This window comes from Amblyomma mixtum, chromosome 3 (assembly GCF_055824585.1).
Source record: "Amblyomma mixtum isolate Tamu chromosome 3, ASM5582458v1, whole genome shotgun sequence".
In the NCBI taxonomy this organism is placed as follows: domain Eukaryota; kingdom Metazoa; phylum Arthropoda; class Arachnida; order Ixodida; family Ixodidae; genus Amblyomma; species Amblyomma mixtum.
The window spans coordinates 222,409,108-222,427,623 of record NC_143014.1 but is presented as its reverse complement, the minus strand read 5'-3'; the positions used below and the strand labels follow the sequence as shown (position 1 = coordinate 222,427,623).

Below are 18,516 nucleotides of genomic sequence, written 5' to 3'. Positions count from 1 at the left end.
TCGGCAGTTGACGATGGACACTGACGCACGATGCGACAGCGGGGGTCCTTAACCGCCCGATGTGAAGGACGTAAACAACGAAAGCACAGTGAGAGCCATTGAAAGTTTGCATTTGTGTCTGGGCTTCGGTTTCTCATTTCCTGTCTCTGGCCGGGCCAGGACTACTGGAGTGTTTTTCCTGAGCGGTGTTTTTCCACAACTTTCGCGCGTGGCTGTCCGCGCTGGAGGCGTGGACAAAGTTGCGCACACTGAGTCACGTATACTTTGTACTTCGCAGTAGTTGCACCAAGACTACTGCTGGCTGCAACTGTTTGAAGGGGGGGGGGGGGTGTTACTCTGTTTGTTTTTCGTAAAAAAAAAGGCACGACGTTATCAAAAGGGAATCTCTACGTCCAGTACAGCCTGGCGATAGAATGAATTGTGCAGCTTAATATATCACTCGCAAAGTCCCAAGGAAAATTTAGTGTCGCATTGTGTGCTTAAATTGCCTGCAGGATACCACACACCCAGCATGCCTGGTTCAGCAACTGTACTACAACTCAACAGAAACAAACGCAAGCAAAGGCCCTGGACAACGATTCGTAGCAAGTGCACATGCCATACTGGGCTACCATACACATACCATGCCATACAACATTCGCTGTGTCCATGTGGCCACCGCGAGGGATCTGTGGACGACACTGTCGAGATTGCATTCAAAATGCTAGGAAATGCAATTTGAAGATGTTATTACATAACCACACAAGCCACGTTTATAGCGGCTTGGTATGTTCTACTGTCGTCTATGTCTAGTCGTTTCCAGCAAAACACCTTTGCAATCTTTCTGGCCTCAACCACCGCCGCCATCTGCTCAGAGTTTCGCGCCTGGCCGGCGGAAACAAAGCATGCGTTTATAATATCTAGACATAAAAGAAGAAATAAGTGCGTCTGAAACAAGCTTGCGTAGCAATAAAAAAAAATTGTGCACTACGAACAGACAGAGAATCATCGCCGGCGCCGAGCTTGTAAGAGCGCGACCAGTAAACAAGTCGTTTCCCGGCGCTTCCGAGATGCATTTACCACGCTTGGGACGTTTTGCTGAAAGAATGTGAAAAGGGAGGAAAGAAAGCAATAAGTGAAACAGAACTAAGGTTGCCGCCCCCGTGTAACAAGCAGCAGCCGGCAACCTTTGTTTTTAATACAAACATACAGAGAAACGATGATGCGCGCACGGGCGCTCTGAGCGTCAGAGGGGTCGGCCCGCCGCGCTGTGGGACGTCCTGTGCCTGGGACTTGACCGTGCACGGCCGTGCCCGGCCTGCTGCGTTTTCGTCGAACCCATTTGAGCGCGCAGACGAAAGCTATATAGCGACCCAGATCGCAACAGGAGGAGCCGAGGAAGGCCGCCGAAGAAACGTGCTGTCGTACTGGCCGGAAAGCACCCGAGTGTATATTGCCCGTGCCGGGTATTGGAAGGCTCCGAAAGTTCGCCGCCAGATTGACAGGCAGCGCGTCTAAGACCGGTACGTCTGTTCCTCACGGCGTGTGTCTCGAGCTGTCTTGCGCAACAGGCCCACCCCAGAGGAAGACAGCGCTGTCACGTGCACCGCCGATGCGGCAGCGCAGCGACCAGTGAGAGGAGAAGCGTCGGCATCGCGCAGGGGACAGACAGGACAGAAACGGTGCGTCGCGCGCGCTCCGTGACCCAAGAGGAGAGCATCCGGTTTATGCTGAAACGGGAGCAAGCGCAGGAGACGCACGCGGACGCGCCCGGTGCGCGTGGGGCGGGGAGGCGAGGCGAGCTGCAGTTGAGCGTCAATTCGGTTGCAGTGATTTGGGGAAACACCTCGCAGTTGCCGGCGCTGCCCTGGCCCGTTGTGTCAGCTGCCGCTCTGGGTCGCCTCCTCCTCTCCCACCTGGACGGCCGCTGGCTTTCCGGCGGGGCTTGACCAGGCGTCGGCGCGCGCGTGCTCTGGTGAATTCCTCGCGTTTTAACCAGAAGGAATCCCTCCGGCTAGCTTCCGAGCGGGCCCGCCGACGACTGCCCGACACCTGGCGCCGGTGCATGACGCGGCGTTGGCGTCTCGAAGCGCATTCGCCGGTAAAGGGACGCGCTCGAGGAGGAGGCAGATAAAGGGAATCGTTTAAAGGAGGAAGTGCTGTCTCTAATGGACGAAGATTTTTCCGGCTAATGTGGTGCGAAGGTCGGAAGGACCGTCGCTGTGCTGGTGCCGCCGCCTCTCGTGCCGCTGCTTGCTGCCGCATCTGCCGCTAGCTGTGCCCCCTCGGTGCGAGCCGAAGCAACGCTACCGCGCCTAGCTGTATTCGGCGACGAGGGAAGAAATGACTGGGAACTACTCCTTCGAAGGTCTCCGGCGCAAACGACCCATGGTGAGGCTCGCGAGTTTTTCTTTCTCTCTTTTTCGCCCATAGCGCATATGCCTTGGCTCGGCCCGCGGTGTCCTGTCTGATCTCGCGCGCTTTACTGACATCCGTGCGCGCCAGGAAACGGACGTTGTAACCTCTGCACGTCCTTGGAGGATTTCCGCGGCGATCGGTGTTCGGCTGGCAGCATGCTGGCTTGTGTGTTCTCGCTTCTTGCCGCTTGGCCTCCGAACCTGAACAGTTCTGAACAAAGAGGGTTATTTCATAAAACAGAGAAACTATTCTATTTCTTTCGGTGGAATGGTGCGACTAGAGCTGAGTTGATTGGATTCATAGATGCTTTGTATTCATGCATTTTCCCCTCGAGAATAAAGCGCGCAGTAATATGACTGCACCTGAATAACTGGACTCTACCCCGCGCTCCCTCTGCGCTACTGCTATGGTTATCGAATACTTTTTTTTTCAGAAAATTAGCGCTGTTTTGAAACCCTAGTTTTCTTCTTACTCACTGAAATGCAGTCAGCCAGTTAGCAAAGCTATGTTGCGTTTGCGGACACTGCCGTGAATAATTCTTAAGATGAAATTTCCCAGATGAAGGTACTGATTTGCGTAGAAAACAACGTTATAATGACAATTGAAGGGGAGAGTTTTTATTCAAAGAAAATTACAGAAGACCACATGGGACCAGGACAGGAAGTGCTTTTAGAACTGTATAATATACATCAGGTTTGCGCCTAATGCCGATGTTTTTTTTTTATTTCGATATTATTATGAAACAAATGTAGAGTCGTGTGCCCTGCCATAAACATGCGAGAAGGTTACGACTGAGCGTTACAGGTATACTAATTACTGCAAGAAGAATTTTTCATTTAAAATCCCTTCCCGCGCATCTACAACAGCTTTGCATCTGCGGCAATCTCTTCTAACGAAACGGCAGTTTGCAAGAATCAGAGTGACCATAAAACAGATTTCATGCTGTGAAACATAGCGTTTTCACCGAATAAGCGTTTCCGATAAAGTTTGCACAAGACTCTCCACCTCTTGTCCCTTTTATTGCAAAATTTTAACTCTAATGGGACATGTTTTTGTCGCAAGACCGCCTCCAATTAAACCTATTTTTGTTGACTTCCATAAAGAAAACAGCTTTCAGCGCTATTGTTACATCGAGAATTTTTAACCTTAAGAAGCTTTTTAATGTTTTTTCACGCGTTAAGATAGGGATTACTTATTATCAATAAAATTGTTCTTGGCGCCCGAGCTACCAACCTTTCAAAGCCATCCATTAGCTTTAACTACTTGCTCTATACCCGACCTGATACAAATTAAATGCTTTTGCAAATGTGACGAAGCTGTCAACGCATTTGTTACGTTGACGTTCATACACAGTGGGCTTGGCAAGTTTCTATTTTATGCTGGTATAGCATCCATTATTTTCGCCTTCATAATATAGCAGATAAATGAGGGGATTGCGTTCTATTTGGGAATGATCGAAGTATCATATTTTGGGCCTACTATATGCCTCAGAAATAAATGCCGTTCTGTGACTTCAAACAAACATGGTGTTATAGATTATTTAAAGTGTTGCTTAGAAATGCTCAGATACCTGATATCACAAGTGACGTGGGGGAAAAGCAGCAGTGTTAAGCTATGTCACAAGTGAAGGGACCTGGAAATTAAATTACAGTTCTTCTGGCAGATGGTGAGGTATTTCGGTAACCTTATGGTCCCAACAAGCTTGCCAGCATTCGCTAAAACTGCACAGGGATTAAGAGAAGGTGCTGGTTTGTTTTCGGGCACATTTGAGAACCTTGAATATTCAACTAGAATTAAAAAAAAAATGATATTACGAACCAGAGGGGAGGGCAAGGACCGAACGGGCTACGTCCCGTCCAATGGAGGCATAGAGCTTGAAACTAAGCCCGAAGCAATACTTAGTAATTATTATCGAAAGGAGGCAAGTGTCACATTCTAGTTCTGTGTTTATCATAACCTGCCACTGCGAGTATCATCTCTATACGAAATGATAGTCCTAGTGGCGAAGTTCTAGTCCTAAGCAACCCTCTGTAGGGTACCAAAATGTTCCTTGTGGTCGTTCCGGAAAGTGTACTGAGAAGTATAAAAGTTCGTGCGATGGAAGAAAGACGACGCCACCCGCGTTTCGGAGAGCAACCCTTAGCCGGACGCATTTGTCTACGGCGCTTCGCGCATGGCCAGCCTTGAGCGCGCTCCCCGCCGTGGCTTCTAGGTCGTTCTCTGCGTAAACAAAAACTCCGCGCATTTCACGGGCCGGCCGTTGCGAGGGTATGTCGTGCGAGCCCTCGCGTACGCAGTGCGTGACCGTGGACGCTCGGCCGCTCTGCACCATTCGCCGGTGGCGGTGGAGCTCTACGTCCCGACGTTCGCTTTATACTGCTTTATTTCACTGGGCGTGAACGCAGGATGGCGGGCGTACGCGCGCAACCAGCGAAGCGGAGCGGACAAGTCGTGATAAACTCGCGCCGCCATCGCCGCCGACTGAGATGGCGAAAGCTGCGCCGGAAGCGATAATTGGACGTCGTTCTGCGAAGAACACGCGTGGCGGTACAGAGGAGTCACATGTGTGAGAGCGCGCACGAATCGCTGCGCACAACGTGGCCGTGGATTTTACTTGGGTGACCACGTGCTCCACGCACTGGAAGTTAAGTATACGAGAGGCGCAAAAAGAAAGAAAAAAACGACGAAACCACGCTTAGCTTAACCGCCATGGTGGGAACAGCATACCCGAAGATGATCGTTGCGTTAGAGGCGCGGCCCGAAAAAAAAAACAACACCTGAAAGGCTACGTAATTACATCTAGACGGGTCAGATTTACGTACGTTGTGAACCAAACTACTCTTCTCTCTCAAAGCAGTTAACAGCAGGAGTCCTTGGTGAAAAGGTGTGTTTCCTAAAGACATCAGCGTGTCGTAATGTTCAAGAACGAAGGGATGGCGTAGCTCTGCATAATTATGAAGCAGCAATTCGACGACGACAAAATCTGCAGAAAGGGATGTATAGAGATCTCTATATCATAGTAGGTTTGAAGAAGTTAAATTGTAGCTCCCAACAGAGTGCAAAAGCTTGCAAACACTTATAAAAACTTGCGAAGGGGCCGAGCTAAACTATAGACAGGGAGTTAGTAAATAATGCGCTGTATATGCTACAGTGGTACACGCATCATGAAGATGTGGGCAACGGAATAGATGAAATGCCGTGTTCAGTAGTAATAGATAATTAGCAACAAAAGGATAACCCTGAAAGGTTGCGTGCCATCACCTTTTAATGCCGCTCAGACATGCTGAGGAAAGTTCTACACAACTGAGCCATACATGTTGCAGGGCTACCGATTTATTACTCTAGTAACAAAGCCGAAACGTCAAGCGAAGTCAAGGATGCAGAGATGTGCGGTTATTCTGCCTCCTTGTCATCGGTTTACGGTGTTGGTCTCGTCTGACCTAATAAATATCACATATATATTCACGATTTCTAACAAAAAAATCTCTATGAGCGGGAAGGCCCATGTTCGTAAAGCTTATTAGCATACCATAAAAAACAATAAGAAGGTTTTACTGCGTCCCCCCGTCGAAACGTTAATGAAACCTTTCATGCCGACAGCTGTGGGGCGTCGTTCGGCGAACTCATGGCGCCGAAGTCGTCGTGGCCATCGTACACGGACGCTGCATCCCCCCAGTACTCCCTTAACCCCCATATCCACCCCCCCCCCCCCACCCCCCTGGGAAGCTAACTACACTGCCCCTCCACACCACCTTTCCTCTTTCGCGGCGCCTATCCGGCGCCTTCCGCAGGCCCGGTCATAACACCTCCAACTTCCCCCTCATATTCATCGTATGGTGAATTACTCTCAGCAAAGACTAGAGCTTGCCAGTGCATTAACCCGAGTGTAGCGGCATAAACACCCCACCCTTCACCCCTGCCCGGGGCTACTGAACTTCAGAATTTCGCACAACCCTAGCGGTCGGTGCTATTCGCATTACCGCAAGTGCAAATGTCCGCTCAATTTCCGTTGTTTTGAGCCTTTTTTGGTGGACTTAAAATATTTTCTGTTTCCGAGCGGTGTAGATTCATCCAAGTTTTACTCACACGTATTCGATTCAGCCAATCGTGAAATGTCTGTCGCTGCCCAATGTATTGAAGGCAGCAGATGCCGGTGACGGCTGATACATTTTAGATTCATCTCACTGAAGAAGGCATTCATAACCGGTATCACTAGGCGTTCACCGAGTGCACGAGAAGGGACACGCTCGGCAGACTGCGGCTGCTGCGTATTCGTTTCGACGACACAAAATAAACATGGGCGAGCTGCAATCGCACGCATTGCTCGGGAGGTCTTGCAGGCAATCTGATGAAGGCCTCTTGTGACTCCTTCATGCAGGTCTGCGCCTGTGTCAGCATGCTGCTGGTCCTGGCGGTCGCGTCCGCCGCCGCCACGCCACGGCAGACGCCAGAAGAGCCAAAGTTAGAGCTGCTGGAGCCAGAGATTGAGACGACCACCGAGGACGACGACGAGTTCATCGAAGGGCGCATCGTGGGCGGCAAGCCAGTCTCTGTGCTCCGCAAGCGGGAGCACGGAGGTGCCGCCACATCCAAAACGTCGGGCGGATCCGGATCCTATGGCTCAGGAGCGCAGAAATCGAGGGGCAACAACGCCTCTTCCGCGGCGCCAGGAAGCGGAGCCCAGCGACCACGACCATCGACAGCCAGCAGGCCGCACCTGGGTGACGGACTCAAACCGGACTCGAGCAGCTGGAAACCTTCCTTGTCCGGTAGGAACCGATCCGGCCGGCATACTCACTTGCATGACTCGTACGGCTCCTTGCAGCTTTCGCGGCAATAAGGGACGAGGAAAGGTCGTCAGCATACGGTGCTTGTGTGTCGCTTGGTTCGGCTTTCTCGTCTGTTTAGTTGGCAATCTGGAAAGCAGGTTTGCCTTGTAGTTTTCATGAAGCAGTTAGAAGCCAATGACATGGAAACGAGGAGTTCTCCCTGAGTGATAAACTTGAGCAGCGAACGCGGAGGAAGGAGGCTTTGTATCTTTCATTTTTAAGAAGCATATAAACAATAGTCCTCCTTCCCATATCAGCGCAGTAATTATTAAGCGGCAACACTATTCATTTAGTAAATTTAAATGACCTCACTGGAGAAGGTTCCAAAGGCATTGCATCGTCGTCATCGAGAACATTGCTTATCATCGGTGTACATAATTTCGCAGGATTAGTGGTTTCACTGAGGTAAGGTAAAGAATGAGAAAAAAAATAGGTTTCAGGTATTATGTAAAACGTTCTCCCGCACCTCTTGACCAAAATAACTTTCATTATGAAGTTTTTAAGAAAATATATTATGGTGGAGATTTCAGTGACGTTCAATATTTCTGATTCTCCTCGGTTTACTTTGCTGAGGAATGAATAGGAGCTCGAATTACGGATGCCGTATTTTTCTTCGTCGATAATTTAAAAAACGGGGTCCATTCACACACCGCGCAGCATGTTGCCGTGATCGATCTGCGCGGGATGGAGGGTTCAGCTCCACGGCGTAGTGCAATCGTGTGGTGGCGTTGATAATGCTCATACATGGCCTCCAAGATGGGGTGACGTGGCAGTGCTTAGGCTGTTTTTACTAAACACCGCCTTGATGCCTCATCTCGGGGGCCATGGCTCACCCATACTTCTTGGACCTCTCTTCTGTTAAGATGTCACGCTAGTTTATTCTCGGTCGTAATCAGCAGTAAATGCTAATTTTCACCTACGTACAGCACAGCGGTCGTCTAGAATAGACTTCGTGTTGGGTGGCCCCTAGGGGAAGGGTGGGTAGATCAGTGAAGCGTCTTTGAAGCTATAGCTTTAACTCCGCGAGTAATAGTGCCATGTCATTCGGCCGCAGCTAGCGCTTAGCTGTTTTGCACCGGTATTGATTTTGTACCAATGTCTGCAGAATTGGCAAATACCCTTAAAAATAAACGATACGTGTTCGGTTCGGCATTAAAGCTACGCTATTCGGACTCTTTTCTATTTGGAAAAAGTACTGTTCGCAACCGCATCCAACTGGCCATCGCGGTATTGTTTCTTCAAATAAGGTGCAACAAGTGAGTTCAACGATCGATATTTGCTGCTAAAGTCCAGATTTACATGCAATGGGTGTTCTTGGCGTAAAGCTACGGAAAAGCTACGGCGTACGGAAAAGCGGTGAGCTTAACCTTAAACTGATATGCAGATATATTGTGCTTCATCGCTGAGCCCAGTTACAAAATAAATAAAATTGTTGTTCAATTTCATCGATAAGCAGGAGTGAAACACAGGGCAAAAAAATGGAGGAACCGAAATGATGAGATAGATTTTCTCCCTTTGTTGCACTGTGAATACTGGGACCCCATGGAATGTAGCGATTAAAGGGAAATTTGAGGGCGTTTGTATAAACCTACCATTAATTAAAGGCGGGCTCCCATTTTCTGCCGTATTGAGGCCACCTTTCACAGCACCATGAGTCCGCAATGAGAAGATGCATCTCACGCGTAGAGCTAGGTTGACAGGCTGCCTTTTGGCTCGCGTTCTTCATACCTGCCTTTCAGTTTACATGCTACGTTCGTCTTTAACAACGTGTTGGAAATTATTTCACGCGTTTGAGCAAAGTTGCGCTTTGATTAACGCATTCCTCTCTTCATTCAGGATCAAGTGGGGGTTCGGGGAACTCACGACCGAGTTTCTCTTCTGGAAACCAGCCGAGCAGTAGCCCTCCCACCAGCGGTTCATCCTTTAACAGACCGCGGCCAGGAGACTATGGTCAAGCTTCGCAAGGTACTTAATGAGACTTCTATGCCGTTTGTTCGCCATGTGAAAACATTTTTTTTTTGTTGTGCATCAACGAGCGCAAGTCATGGTTTTCATTTTGACCATTCGAATAGCTTAGAAGGAGTCTTTTCTTTATAATTTCATTTTTTGTAAAAAAAAAACAATTGGACTGATATGTTTGTTCGCGTCTCTTGCGTCCACCATGTGACGACTGGTCTACTTGGCCGCACTATAACGTCGCCAGTTATCAGCAGACACCGTCTTAATGTTCCTCAGAAGTGTAACAATTACGGGCCAACAAATGGGAACTAAAATCAAGAAAGGGCACAAGGATTTACAGCGCTGCTTCTTTTATATTTTTCTTTTATTTGCTTCTAGCATTGGCTTCTTGAGAACCTTCTGCATATACCAAATGCCGAAGCTAATTAAATACGAACAACAAAAACATGAAATAACAGCATAGGTCGTAGTCTTTCAACGGCAATTTCGTTTGGCACCGTCGGCTGACGCAGGATGGAGTAGAATTCATGCAGAATGCGGTTATTTTACAGCGGTACCTGTACATAAAGGGCACCACCATGAATATAATAGGCATAACTGAACACTCTAGCATTCGCCTACCGGCCACTGTTATTTTTGTGCGCTGTCGGGTAGGTGGTCTCTGGAGCACGCTAAATTTGAACGTGCGATTCAGACGAACCTCGTCCCTGCGGACATTGCAGTGGGTGCTCTCATAAGGAGGAGCGAAAGAAGTTGGTGTGCAGGTTTTGCTAACACTTCTACAGCCCTGAGAAGCACGAAGTATGTAGCAGTTTATCTGGTATCTTCTGGTATGGCCAGGTAGTCGCTGCAGGCTCTGTAGTACTGTTAGAGCAGAAATAACCTACCACCAAAATGGGGAACTCCGGACGGTGGGAAGTCCCTCTGGTCAGACGAAGTGGCCTGTCTGGGGCATCAGCCTCCTTTCTCTGCGTCGAGGTCTTTCAGGTATTCCATTCCAACTGTGGCCCTTATCGGGTGTATCGTGCCTCAAAGCTAGCCGCGTCCGCTGGTTTCTAATCGCGCGCGTTATAGGCTGCATTTCTTTCAAAATGGAACTGCATCGTCTTTAGCTGTTCCGAGCCAGTAACTCCAGCCGGCTGATATTGTTCACTACCGTTATGACATTAGTGCGGTATGGTAAGGGAGGGGGGTAGGGGGGAACACTTTTCGAACCTCCACGTGGGCTTTGAGAAACTCCATAGTGTTGGGCTCCAGATATATTTCAACCACTTGTAGTTGTTTTGCGTTCGCTGTTATCGTACGCTTTTGCATTACGCGTCCAAAGAAATGCGGCGGCCAAAGCCGGGATTCCATTCCGGTACCTTGGCATCAACAACCGAATAGAGTAAGCGCGCTAGGTAAGTGGTTGAGCGCTTACTCGCTGCACTGGTGGTAGAGTGGAACAAATTTTAGTTTTACAATCTGGTCTCGCAGCAAATAACAAATCAATTGTTCATAGACACTCCCGATGCAGCATAGTGCTTGCCTGGGTTATGTACAATGCAAAACGCGTTTTCCAAAAGCACTGTGACGTGTACACTTTGAGGAAACTGCGTTGGTAACCTCTGTGCCTCTGGCGCTCCTGCTTCAAGGTCCTACCTGGAAGCAGAAGCGTCTAGATCCAGTCCATAAACGACTGTTTTAACGCAACAGTGTTAGGGGGACGTTAGGATAAGAAACCGTGTGCGTTGTCACTCTAGTTAAGGATTGGTCGAGACGGTTGTGACATCACGCGTTGAGGTGTGCATGAAAGTGATTAAAAAGCTACCTGAATTGTGACTTGGAGGTTGTAGCAGGACTGAAATGTCATTATGACGCATAGGTTGTAGAGTAAATTAAATTGGGGGTAAAGAAAATTAGGGTGATTAGTGGGGAATCGAAGTGTACAAGTCAGACACGTTATCTCTAGGCCATTGAGGCGCGTTCATTCGACTTGGTTAAAGGGAGAACTTGTGTGTCTTGCGGTGTATCATGGGGTCTAGAAAGGCTAACGATGTATGCTAATTTTTGGGTGTAACTAAAAGATATACTAATAAAGAAAGCAAGCAAATAACCACGAACGCTCTAGTGTCACGGCCTTAAGGCAGAGCATAAGTGTCTCCCTAATTTTTATCGCTAGATCTGATTGGCGCAAACGAAATGAGCCTCGTGGAAAATTATTTTTGGTTAACATGGTGCACAACCTGTGAACGAAGGCGAATACAGCGTGGAGCGAGTGATCCTCGTTTCGACGATCGTCACCGTGTTCATCGCAGCGAAAAGCGCAGTCTGAAAACAGCTTGAGATAAATATGACGCTTTGTCAACTTTACACTCGAGGTTCAGGTTCGCTCGGAGAAACCGGCCCACAAAATTGGCCCATAATATTGGCGTATCAGCATATAGGCCTCTTGCATTGCCCAGGGGGCGCTGCGAAAATGGTGCTAAAGAGCGCCCTCTGCCCTCGGCTGGGTAGTACCGGGCTCTGGCGTCTGCTTCGGAAAGCACGTTGGCAGTATGGACCCGCGACTTTCGCTTGTGCTGTGCTATGGCCTACAGCGAATATCGGGCGCCGAAGATTTTTTCAGGGCTGGCGCGCTGTGTAAAGGGAAGAAATTATGCGACGCCAATTACGTATACTCTGTTCAAGAAATAAGCGGCGAAGTTTCAGCGCGGTGTCATTCGCAAGTGGCAAGAAGAGAGTCGCGTACGAAGTTGAACTTCAAATAAGGTCTGCACGCTTCGAGATTTAAGCGCACCAACGCGATGAAATACTTGCAATATATGAATTCGCAGCAGCGCTAAACAGACATGTATACGGGACTGCTCGAGCGCACGATGGTACATGCCGCGCCAACAGCGGTCTTTCAGCATGCCACGAAACGGTGGGCCTCCTGCAGTCTTTGTTCACTGCATCTCGCTAAACAAGTAGTCATGCCTGCTTTGTAGTAGCCGCCATCTGTTCCTTCAGCAAATGCTAACATGATGCAATGCATATATGAGCTCGCAGCCGAATAACGCTGCAGCACGAGCTCGTGCGCTGCGCGCTTCATGTCGCTTTCTTGATGTAGCTTTTCATCCTTAAAACTACATCGCTCGAACACGTTCGCTGTTAGCAGTGATGCCGCGCTGCCACATACGTACTGGTTTGAGGTCGACAATGTGCACATTTCACTCTCGACGCTGGGCTGCTCGTAGTGCGCAGCGAATTCGCACCTAATCAACCCTCCCCATTTGTGGTCATTTGCACACACCTGGCCACCTCACCACGTTGCACCGGTCGAATTGTCAATTGTCTCAGTGGCCGGGTCTCTAGTCGTGAACCACCAGCCATGCCTGCTGATATGCCTATTTGCCTTAATAGTGATTATCTGAAGTGAGATGTTGACATGACATATGAATTATACCATGCATTTTTTGTGCTCTTTGCTGTGTTGTGCATTCCCTTGATATGAACTCTGAATTATGCTGTTCGTTTCTCGCCTTTTGCTGCTGGCTCTGTTCCGCATTCCCTACTGTTTGGTGATTGTCATGGTACACTTTTTGCTGCTTGCTTGGTCCAACTGCCTATGCAGGGATGTATTAAACAAGTTGTGTTGTAGAATGCATATATTCTCATTCGACGCCTGCATATGCGGCTGCTCCCTACATATACATTTTTTGAGAGAGGTAGGCGTCAAAAGAAGACGAACACAAGGAGGATGAGACCGGCTGTAGACCGCAGGGAAGATTGTAGGTACATATGAGGGATGACTGGCATTGTTTTGCTCGTTACCCACAAAGTGGCGACTGCATATCCTGGTGTTCGGCACTGCATCCCACGGTTTGCCGTCCGGACTGCATGTGCAAAAAGACCGAATTTCAGCAACGCGGATAACCAAACAAACATCAAGGGGGGCGAAGCTGCCAGCACAACGCGAAGGTTCGCTTACTCAGTGCGTCGAACTGCAGCTATCCAGCGCGCCCGGCGCTCCGCTTCGTGAGACCTTGAAGGAAAACGGTGGAATTTGATATTGGGATTCAGACCTTCTTGCTCGTGGCAGCCCACGACACAACAGTAACGACGGTGACGCTTTTTCGAGACTGAGCGAAGTCTCTCGGGCGGATCGGCGTCGCAGATTCCTTCAGCTGCCTGCATTTCGTCCTAAGGCACACGGAGCGTCGGTTTTCTAAAAACTAAGCCACGGCCAGGCCGCGGCGTGGTTGGTCACAAGTGACGAGCCTTGTAGTACTCACAACAGTGCAGAAAAACGTGCGAATCGACGCAAAACGCAGGCTAGAAAGGTACGCCGCCACAGCCAGCGCTCACTACTACCCAACCTGGTACTACCCAGCCAGCTTTTCCTTGCTGCCACCAGGCGCCTCCACGTTACCTCAAACTCCAGCGCAAGAGGCCTATAACCGGGCTTGATGTGCGCTTGTAGATGCGTCATTATCTCTGAAATAAACACAGTTTTCAGTGACCTTGTGAAGAGCAATGAGGGCTTGGCCTTTTTGGATTCAAAACAGAGCATTCATGGGTGTGATATCTTCATGGGTGTGATAGAAAAGAAAAAAATATATATATGGTGTCCAAATTAACTATTCTTTCTCTCTTTTTTTCTACACCAAACGCAGGTCCAAACCCTACACAGGGCACTAATGGTTTCGAAAATGAGCACCGAGGTGGAATGCCCAACCAGAGCCCTGACAACGGCGGCTCGGTACCCTGGAACCACCAGGGTGTCTCTCCAGGCTACAGCGCCTACCCTGCTCCTGTCACTTCTGCTTACCCGGACGACGAACCTTCTGGCTACAGCCCCAATTTGGCCCCCACGCCTAATATTCTTACTCCAAGCAACGAACCACCTCCATCGCATTCCTCGAACCCGACAAACTTGCCCGGTGGACTGCGCGGCGGAATCATCATTGGTCATCCGCCGGGCAACTCTTTCTCACAGCCGGACAGTGGCGTAAACAGGCCTTCCGTATCAGGTGAAAATAACGGGCCAAGCCTGGAAGGTGGCTTGATCATCGGAAGTCCTCCGACAAATTCTCTCGGTGTGCAGTCGGGAGGCTTCAACAATCACCCGCCACCGCAGGACATAGACCAGGCTCGCAGGGGTGTTGTAGGTCCTCAGCACCCACAACAAGGGGCCGGTTCCTTCGGCCTGCCGTCGATACCGAGCAATCCTTTCGCCCCGACCAATCCAGGATTTCAAGGGCCTGGTAGTCTCCCGCTGCCATTCGGAGGAGGGCTTTTCAATCCAGGGCTGATGAACATCCAAAAGGCAGTGGAACAAGCAGCCGCGGGCGTTCTGGGCCCTACGGGTGCGGGACCCAATCCCGCTGCAGCCGGCGTGTTTGGACGAACGTCGACATTCGGCCAGATGTCGAGCTTTGGGTTCACAGACAGGAAGTGATCCAATTTGTGCGTGTTGGCATTTCACTAGCTGTTTGATGTGGCGTCCCCCACGAACTACTGTCTTAGTGCGTGAAGAACGTAGTGTAACACAATCTGTCGGTTGTGGTGAACTGTAACATTGGTGTTGACAGCCACTACGACGAAGAGCTGAAGCCTTTTCCTGTGTTCTCTCTTGCTTTTTAGGCACTTTAGAAGCGTTAATGTAAGGTCAGGTAGGCAGTAACTTTTATCCACCGCTTTTTGATATCCTGACTTTAAAAAGAAACTAAAACTTCCTATGATGAAGCTCAGGCCGAACGTCTCTTTCAAGCCGTGACCACGGCAGCAGAACTCGTGGCCAGTGTCGTCATACTCTTCATAGTGCAGAAGCGATATCCAAAGCGGTAGCTTTGTATACTTGTTTGTGGGCTACTTGAATGGCAAGCTTCGACCCCTGTAATTCACAACCACAGGTCGAGCGAGCTCTTCTTAGCGTGTTAAACCTTGCTATAACTCTGTACTTTTCTTTATTAACAGTGCCAATGGTTTCTGCAAATAAGGCTCGGAATGGTTACTGCATGGGCTACCTTTTTTTCCATCATTAAGTGTAGAGCTATGGGTTTTAATCGTTGTGTGTAAGTTTTTTGAAGGCAGCGTTGTTGCCGTCAGTGATCCTCTTTGCGATTGACGCCCTGAAGGTTTGGTTTTCATTCTATGGTGTGTTGTTCTTTGTTCTTGTGGTCAACTTTTCTTTCAGGGGAACAACTTTTACGGATGTACTTGTTTTTGCAATTAATAAAGGCTAACAACAGCCAATTCGGACTACCATTAGAGATTATCACAGACGCACAACACGCAGTTGACAAAAACTTGATTAATTATAAGTCTACAATATTTGTACCGGATTGAGAATAACTAATTTGGGCCCTTTTGCACTTTGAAAGTCGTCGACACTTCCGGAATGCACGTATCGTCTTAGGTATCCAAAACTAAAGCTTCTCTGAAGGAACAACTGAGAGTGTGTGACTTTCCAGCGCAAGGTGTTGAAGAAAAGACAGGGAAGAGGTGGGATAAGTGCTTAATTACCAAACTTTTCTTACGAAGCAATATCATTACTGGTAAGAGTGTTATGAGATGCCTCGTAAGCTAAAGTATTTGGCTGGCACTTGAGCGCTAGCCAATTACAACAGCCTACGAGGCAATCTTAATTGACGACCATGGTGATTACTAGCCCTAAACTCCACCTGCATGAAAAAAATTTTGATAGCCTTGTTGGAGATCCGTGGAATATTCCATAAAAGGCATTAGAACTCGATACTTGGAAAGTTGTGCCTCTCTTGCAATCAAATTATTGGTTGCTTCGCAATTTGTGCTGCAATCTTCTTCAGAGGAAAGAAGCGTCTTAACTGAGCAGCAAGGAAACCCAGCACTAGTCACATGCGGCGCACGCTCTCTGCACGAGTGTCAGCTAGTCATGTAATGCGAAATTAAGAATGGTGCCGGGAGGTCAGAGCGACTGATACTAAGTTGTTGTAAGTGCGGAAACTATAGCTGGTGTTTTACGCGTCGGCTCCCAGAGATTTTTGTAGTTACAGCTGCAAATTTAGGAAATGACTTCTATGCGAGTAGGACGCTTCCTTTTATGCGCATACGTTTCATGCACAGGTAGACCTAACGCGCTTGCATAATCGGTCCCGCCAGTTTGCAAACTTACAGGAATAAACTTTCTAAGCAGTTACATATCTGATATATGTCTACATCTGAAGCGTTTGACAGCTACATCCTAAGAATTCGTTGCTGTAATCTTTGCAAAGTCTGCAGACTTGTCCTTTGTTCTGGAATATACTGATGACCTGATTGGAAGCTAAGTGGTGTGCATTAATCTTAACTGCGCTAAGCACCGCGCCAAAGTCAGCTCAGATAGGACGTATTATGTTGCGTACGATACAGGGTCTAACAACTGCAGTTCTTGCTTGTGGCTGAGACTGCATGAGAAATGTTACCTTGTTATCGTGAGCAGTTACAAAAATCATTGCATATAGCTAGCGATGCCATCCGTTTACAAGAATTTTTCGAGAATAAAACGTTCCTCAAATGTGGGATGGTTTGACAAGTTTATACAAACAGAAGCCCTTGTATAGAATGACTAAAATGTTCTTTAATTCCACTTCATTTCTAAATATACGCCCATCATTGCAAGCGGCGTCCACATGGAAGCCAAACTAAAGTGCGAAACTGAACATGTCATTTTTATTATTTTCTTTTAATTTATCAGCTTTCACACTCAAGATTCCCTATATTCTTTCGTGCATCTATCGTGTTCGATTGAAACCAGAACCAATGCCTTAAAATTTAAGTGGCATTAACAGTCATAACAATGGTGCTCCATACCACCTCCATCTTATCAGAATGGCCTCACGGCGCATTTTGTATATTAGTTTGGCCATAATGTCCAACATTCTTGGTCAAAAGTTTTAATATTAGAAAATTGTAAGCAAAATCATTCTCTTAGATTTTTTCATTGCTCGCATGTAGCAGTTAAGACTGCTATAAAAAACCAATGGCATGATTGGTCGGGAGGAGACACAGGCGCTATTTTTCGCTTCTCCTCTGGAGTTCACAGCTCGACATCCTGGGGAGGAGGTGCGGGTGCGAGGGTTCGGAGGAAGAGCCGTGCCAGCTCACAAGGCCGACGAGAGCAGAGTCATGTCGATGAAATGGAAGAGGTGTTGAAAGGCACGCGGAAGATGTTTTTCAGGAGAAAGAAGCTGGCCTTCCGTGACCGTGACCGGAAGACCAAGGTTAGGATAATTCATAATGAGCGCATTATGATGGTTGACATAGGTCAGTAGATGATAAGCGAGCTTTTCCGTGTCGTCACAGGATGGAGAATTAGGACTCCGAGACCAGCCACAAAAGTTATTTCTTGATCTGTGCCAAGAACAACATACATTTAAAGGAATGGGAAGGGAGTGCTCCTAACAGGTGAAGTTGTTTAGGGGGCACATGAATTGAATACCTGCTGCGATCGTTCAGTCAGGATGGTAAATGGATACTGGACGACGGATGCGAAGCCTATGGTATTCAAGCGGAAGAAGTTTTATGGAACGGGGGGATTAGACTCGTGCGTGGAATTAGCAAGACCATCCACCTTTTCATTTCCTGATAGTTAGGAATGGGAAGAGAGCTATTGGTATAATAAATCCCATCCAGAAAGAGAATGGAAGCGAAACTCCAGGACCGCGCCAATGGGAGGTACATGTGTGGGGCGCTGGAGGCTCATAAGGGCAGCCTTAGAATCCCAAAGGATAGCATGGAGGATGAAAGTTTGCGAGAACGTTGCAGCCCGATGCAAGGCGGAAATATCGCGATGCTCTCGTCTCAAATACGGCGGTACGGAGTCGCAAGATTGCGCTACCGTATAAAAGCAGCCAGTGTAGACAGATGAAGGAACTATTTGTAGTCAAGCACTGTTAGCTTAGAGTACCGGGCTTATGGCTTGAATTTGCTGACACTAGTAGCCGCGCCTAGGTTACTTTCGGCTCAGAATTTCTGCGTTTGAGCTCTCTGCCCCTTAACTTTGATGTCATATTCATAAGTTGCTTAATTAGCTAAGCCTTTGGAGAACCCGGGCATTCAGGTGTATTGGTTCTTCTGGAAGCTGTGAAAGCAGTGTGAGAATTTGAATTCAGACCTAGAGTGAAATGATATTGCCTAAATTGCCGAAAACAGATCGGTACCTTTTTTTTTGATGTACGATGATTTTGTTTCGAACAATTTCCGGTGCCGCGTTGTTTTTACTGGAATGAGAATGAGACACCTCGTTACATTTATGGTCTAGGGCTGAACCTTCGTGCATTGTGGTACTCGCAGTTTTTTTTCCACCATGAAGTCATTCAGTACGTTGCGAAGGTTTTTAGATTCCAAG

The 18,516-nt window shown here is 48.2% G+C and overlaps 1 protein-coding gene across 1 annotated transcript; it reads left to right on the top strand.

Moving 5' to 3' along the window:
• The first annotated feature begins 1,391 nt into the window (after positions 1-1,391).
• On the top strand, positions 1,392-15,404 carry LOC149353807 (uncharacterized). The gene is made up of 4 exons (XM_089582836.1): positions 1,392-2,370; positions 6,776-7,166; positions 9,063-9,191; positions 13,823-15,404. The coding sequence occupies exons 1-4, from the start codon at positions 2,323-2,325 to the stop codon at positions 14,605-14,607; spliced, it is 1,353 nt and encodes a 450-aa protein (XP_089438962.1). The 5' UTR covers positions 1,392-2,322; the 3' UTR covers positions 14,608-15,404.
• The last annotated feature ends 3,112 nt before the right edge of the window (positions 15,405-18,516 follow it).

Coding starts and splice junctions, on each gene's coding strand:
- LOC149353807 (XM_089582836.1), top strand. CDS start 2,323: ATGACTGGGAACTACTCCTTCGAAGGTCTCCGGCGCAAACGACCCATG. Junction 7,167..9,062: donor CTGGAAACCTTCCTTGTCCG/GTAGGAACCGAT, acceptor CTCTTCATTCAG/GATCAAGTGGGGGTTCGGGG. Junction 9,192..13,822: donor CTATGGTCAAGCTTCGCAAG/GTACTTAATGAG, acceptor CACCAAACGCAG/GTCCAAACCCTACACAGGGC.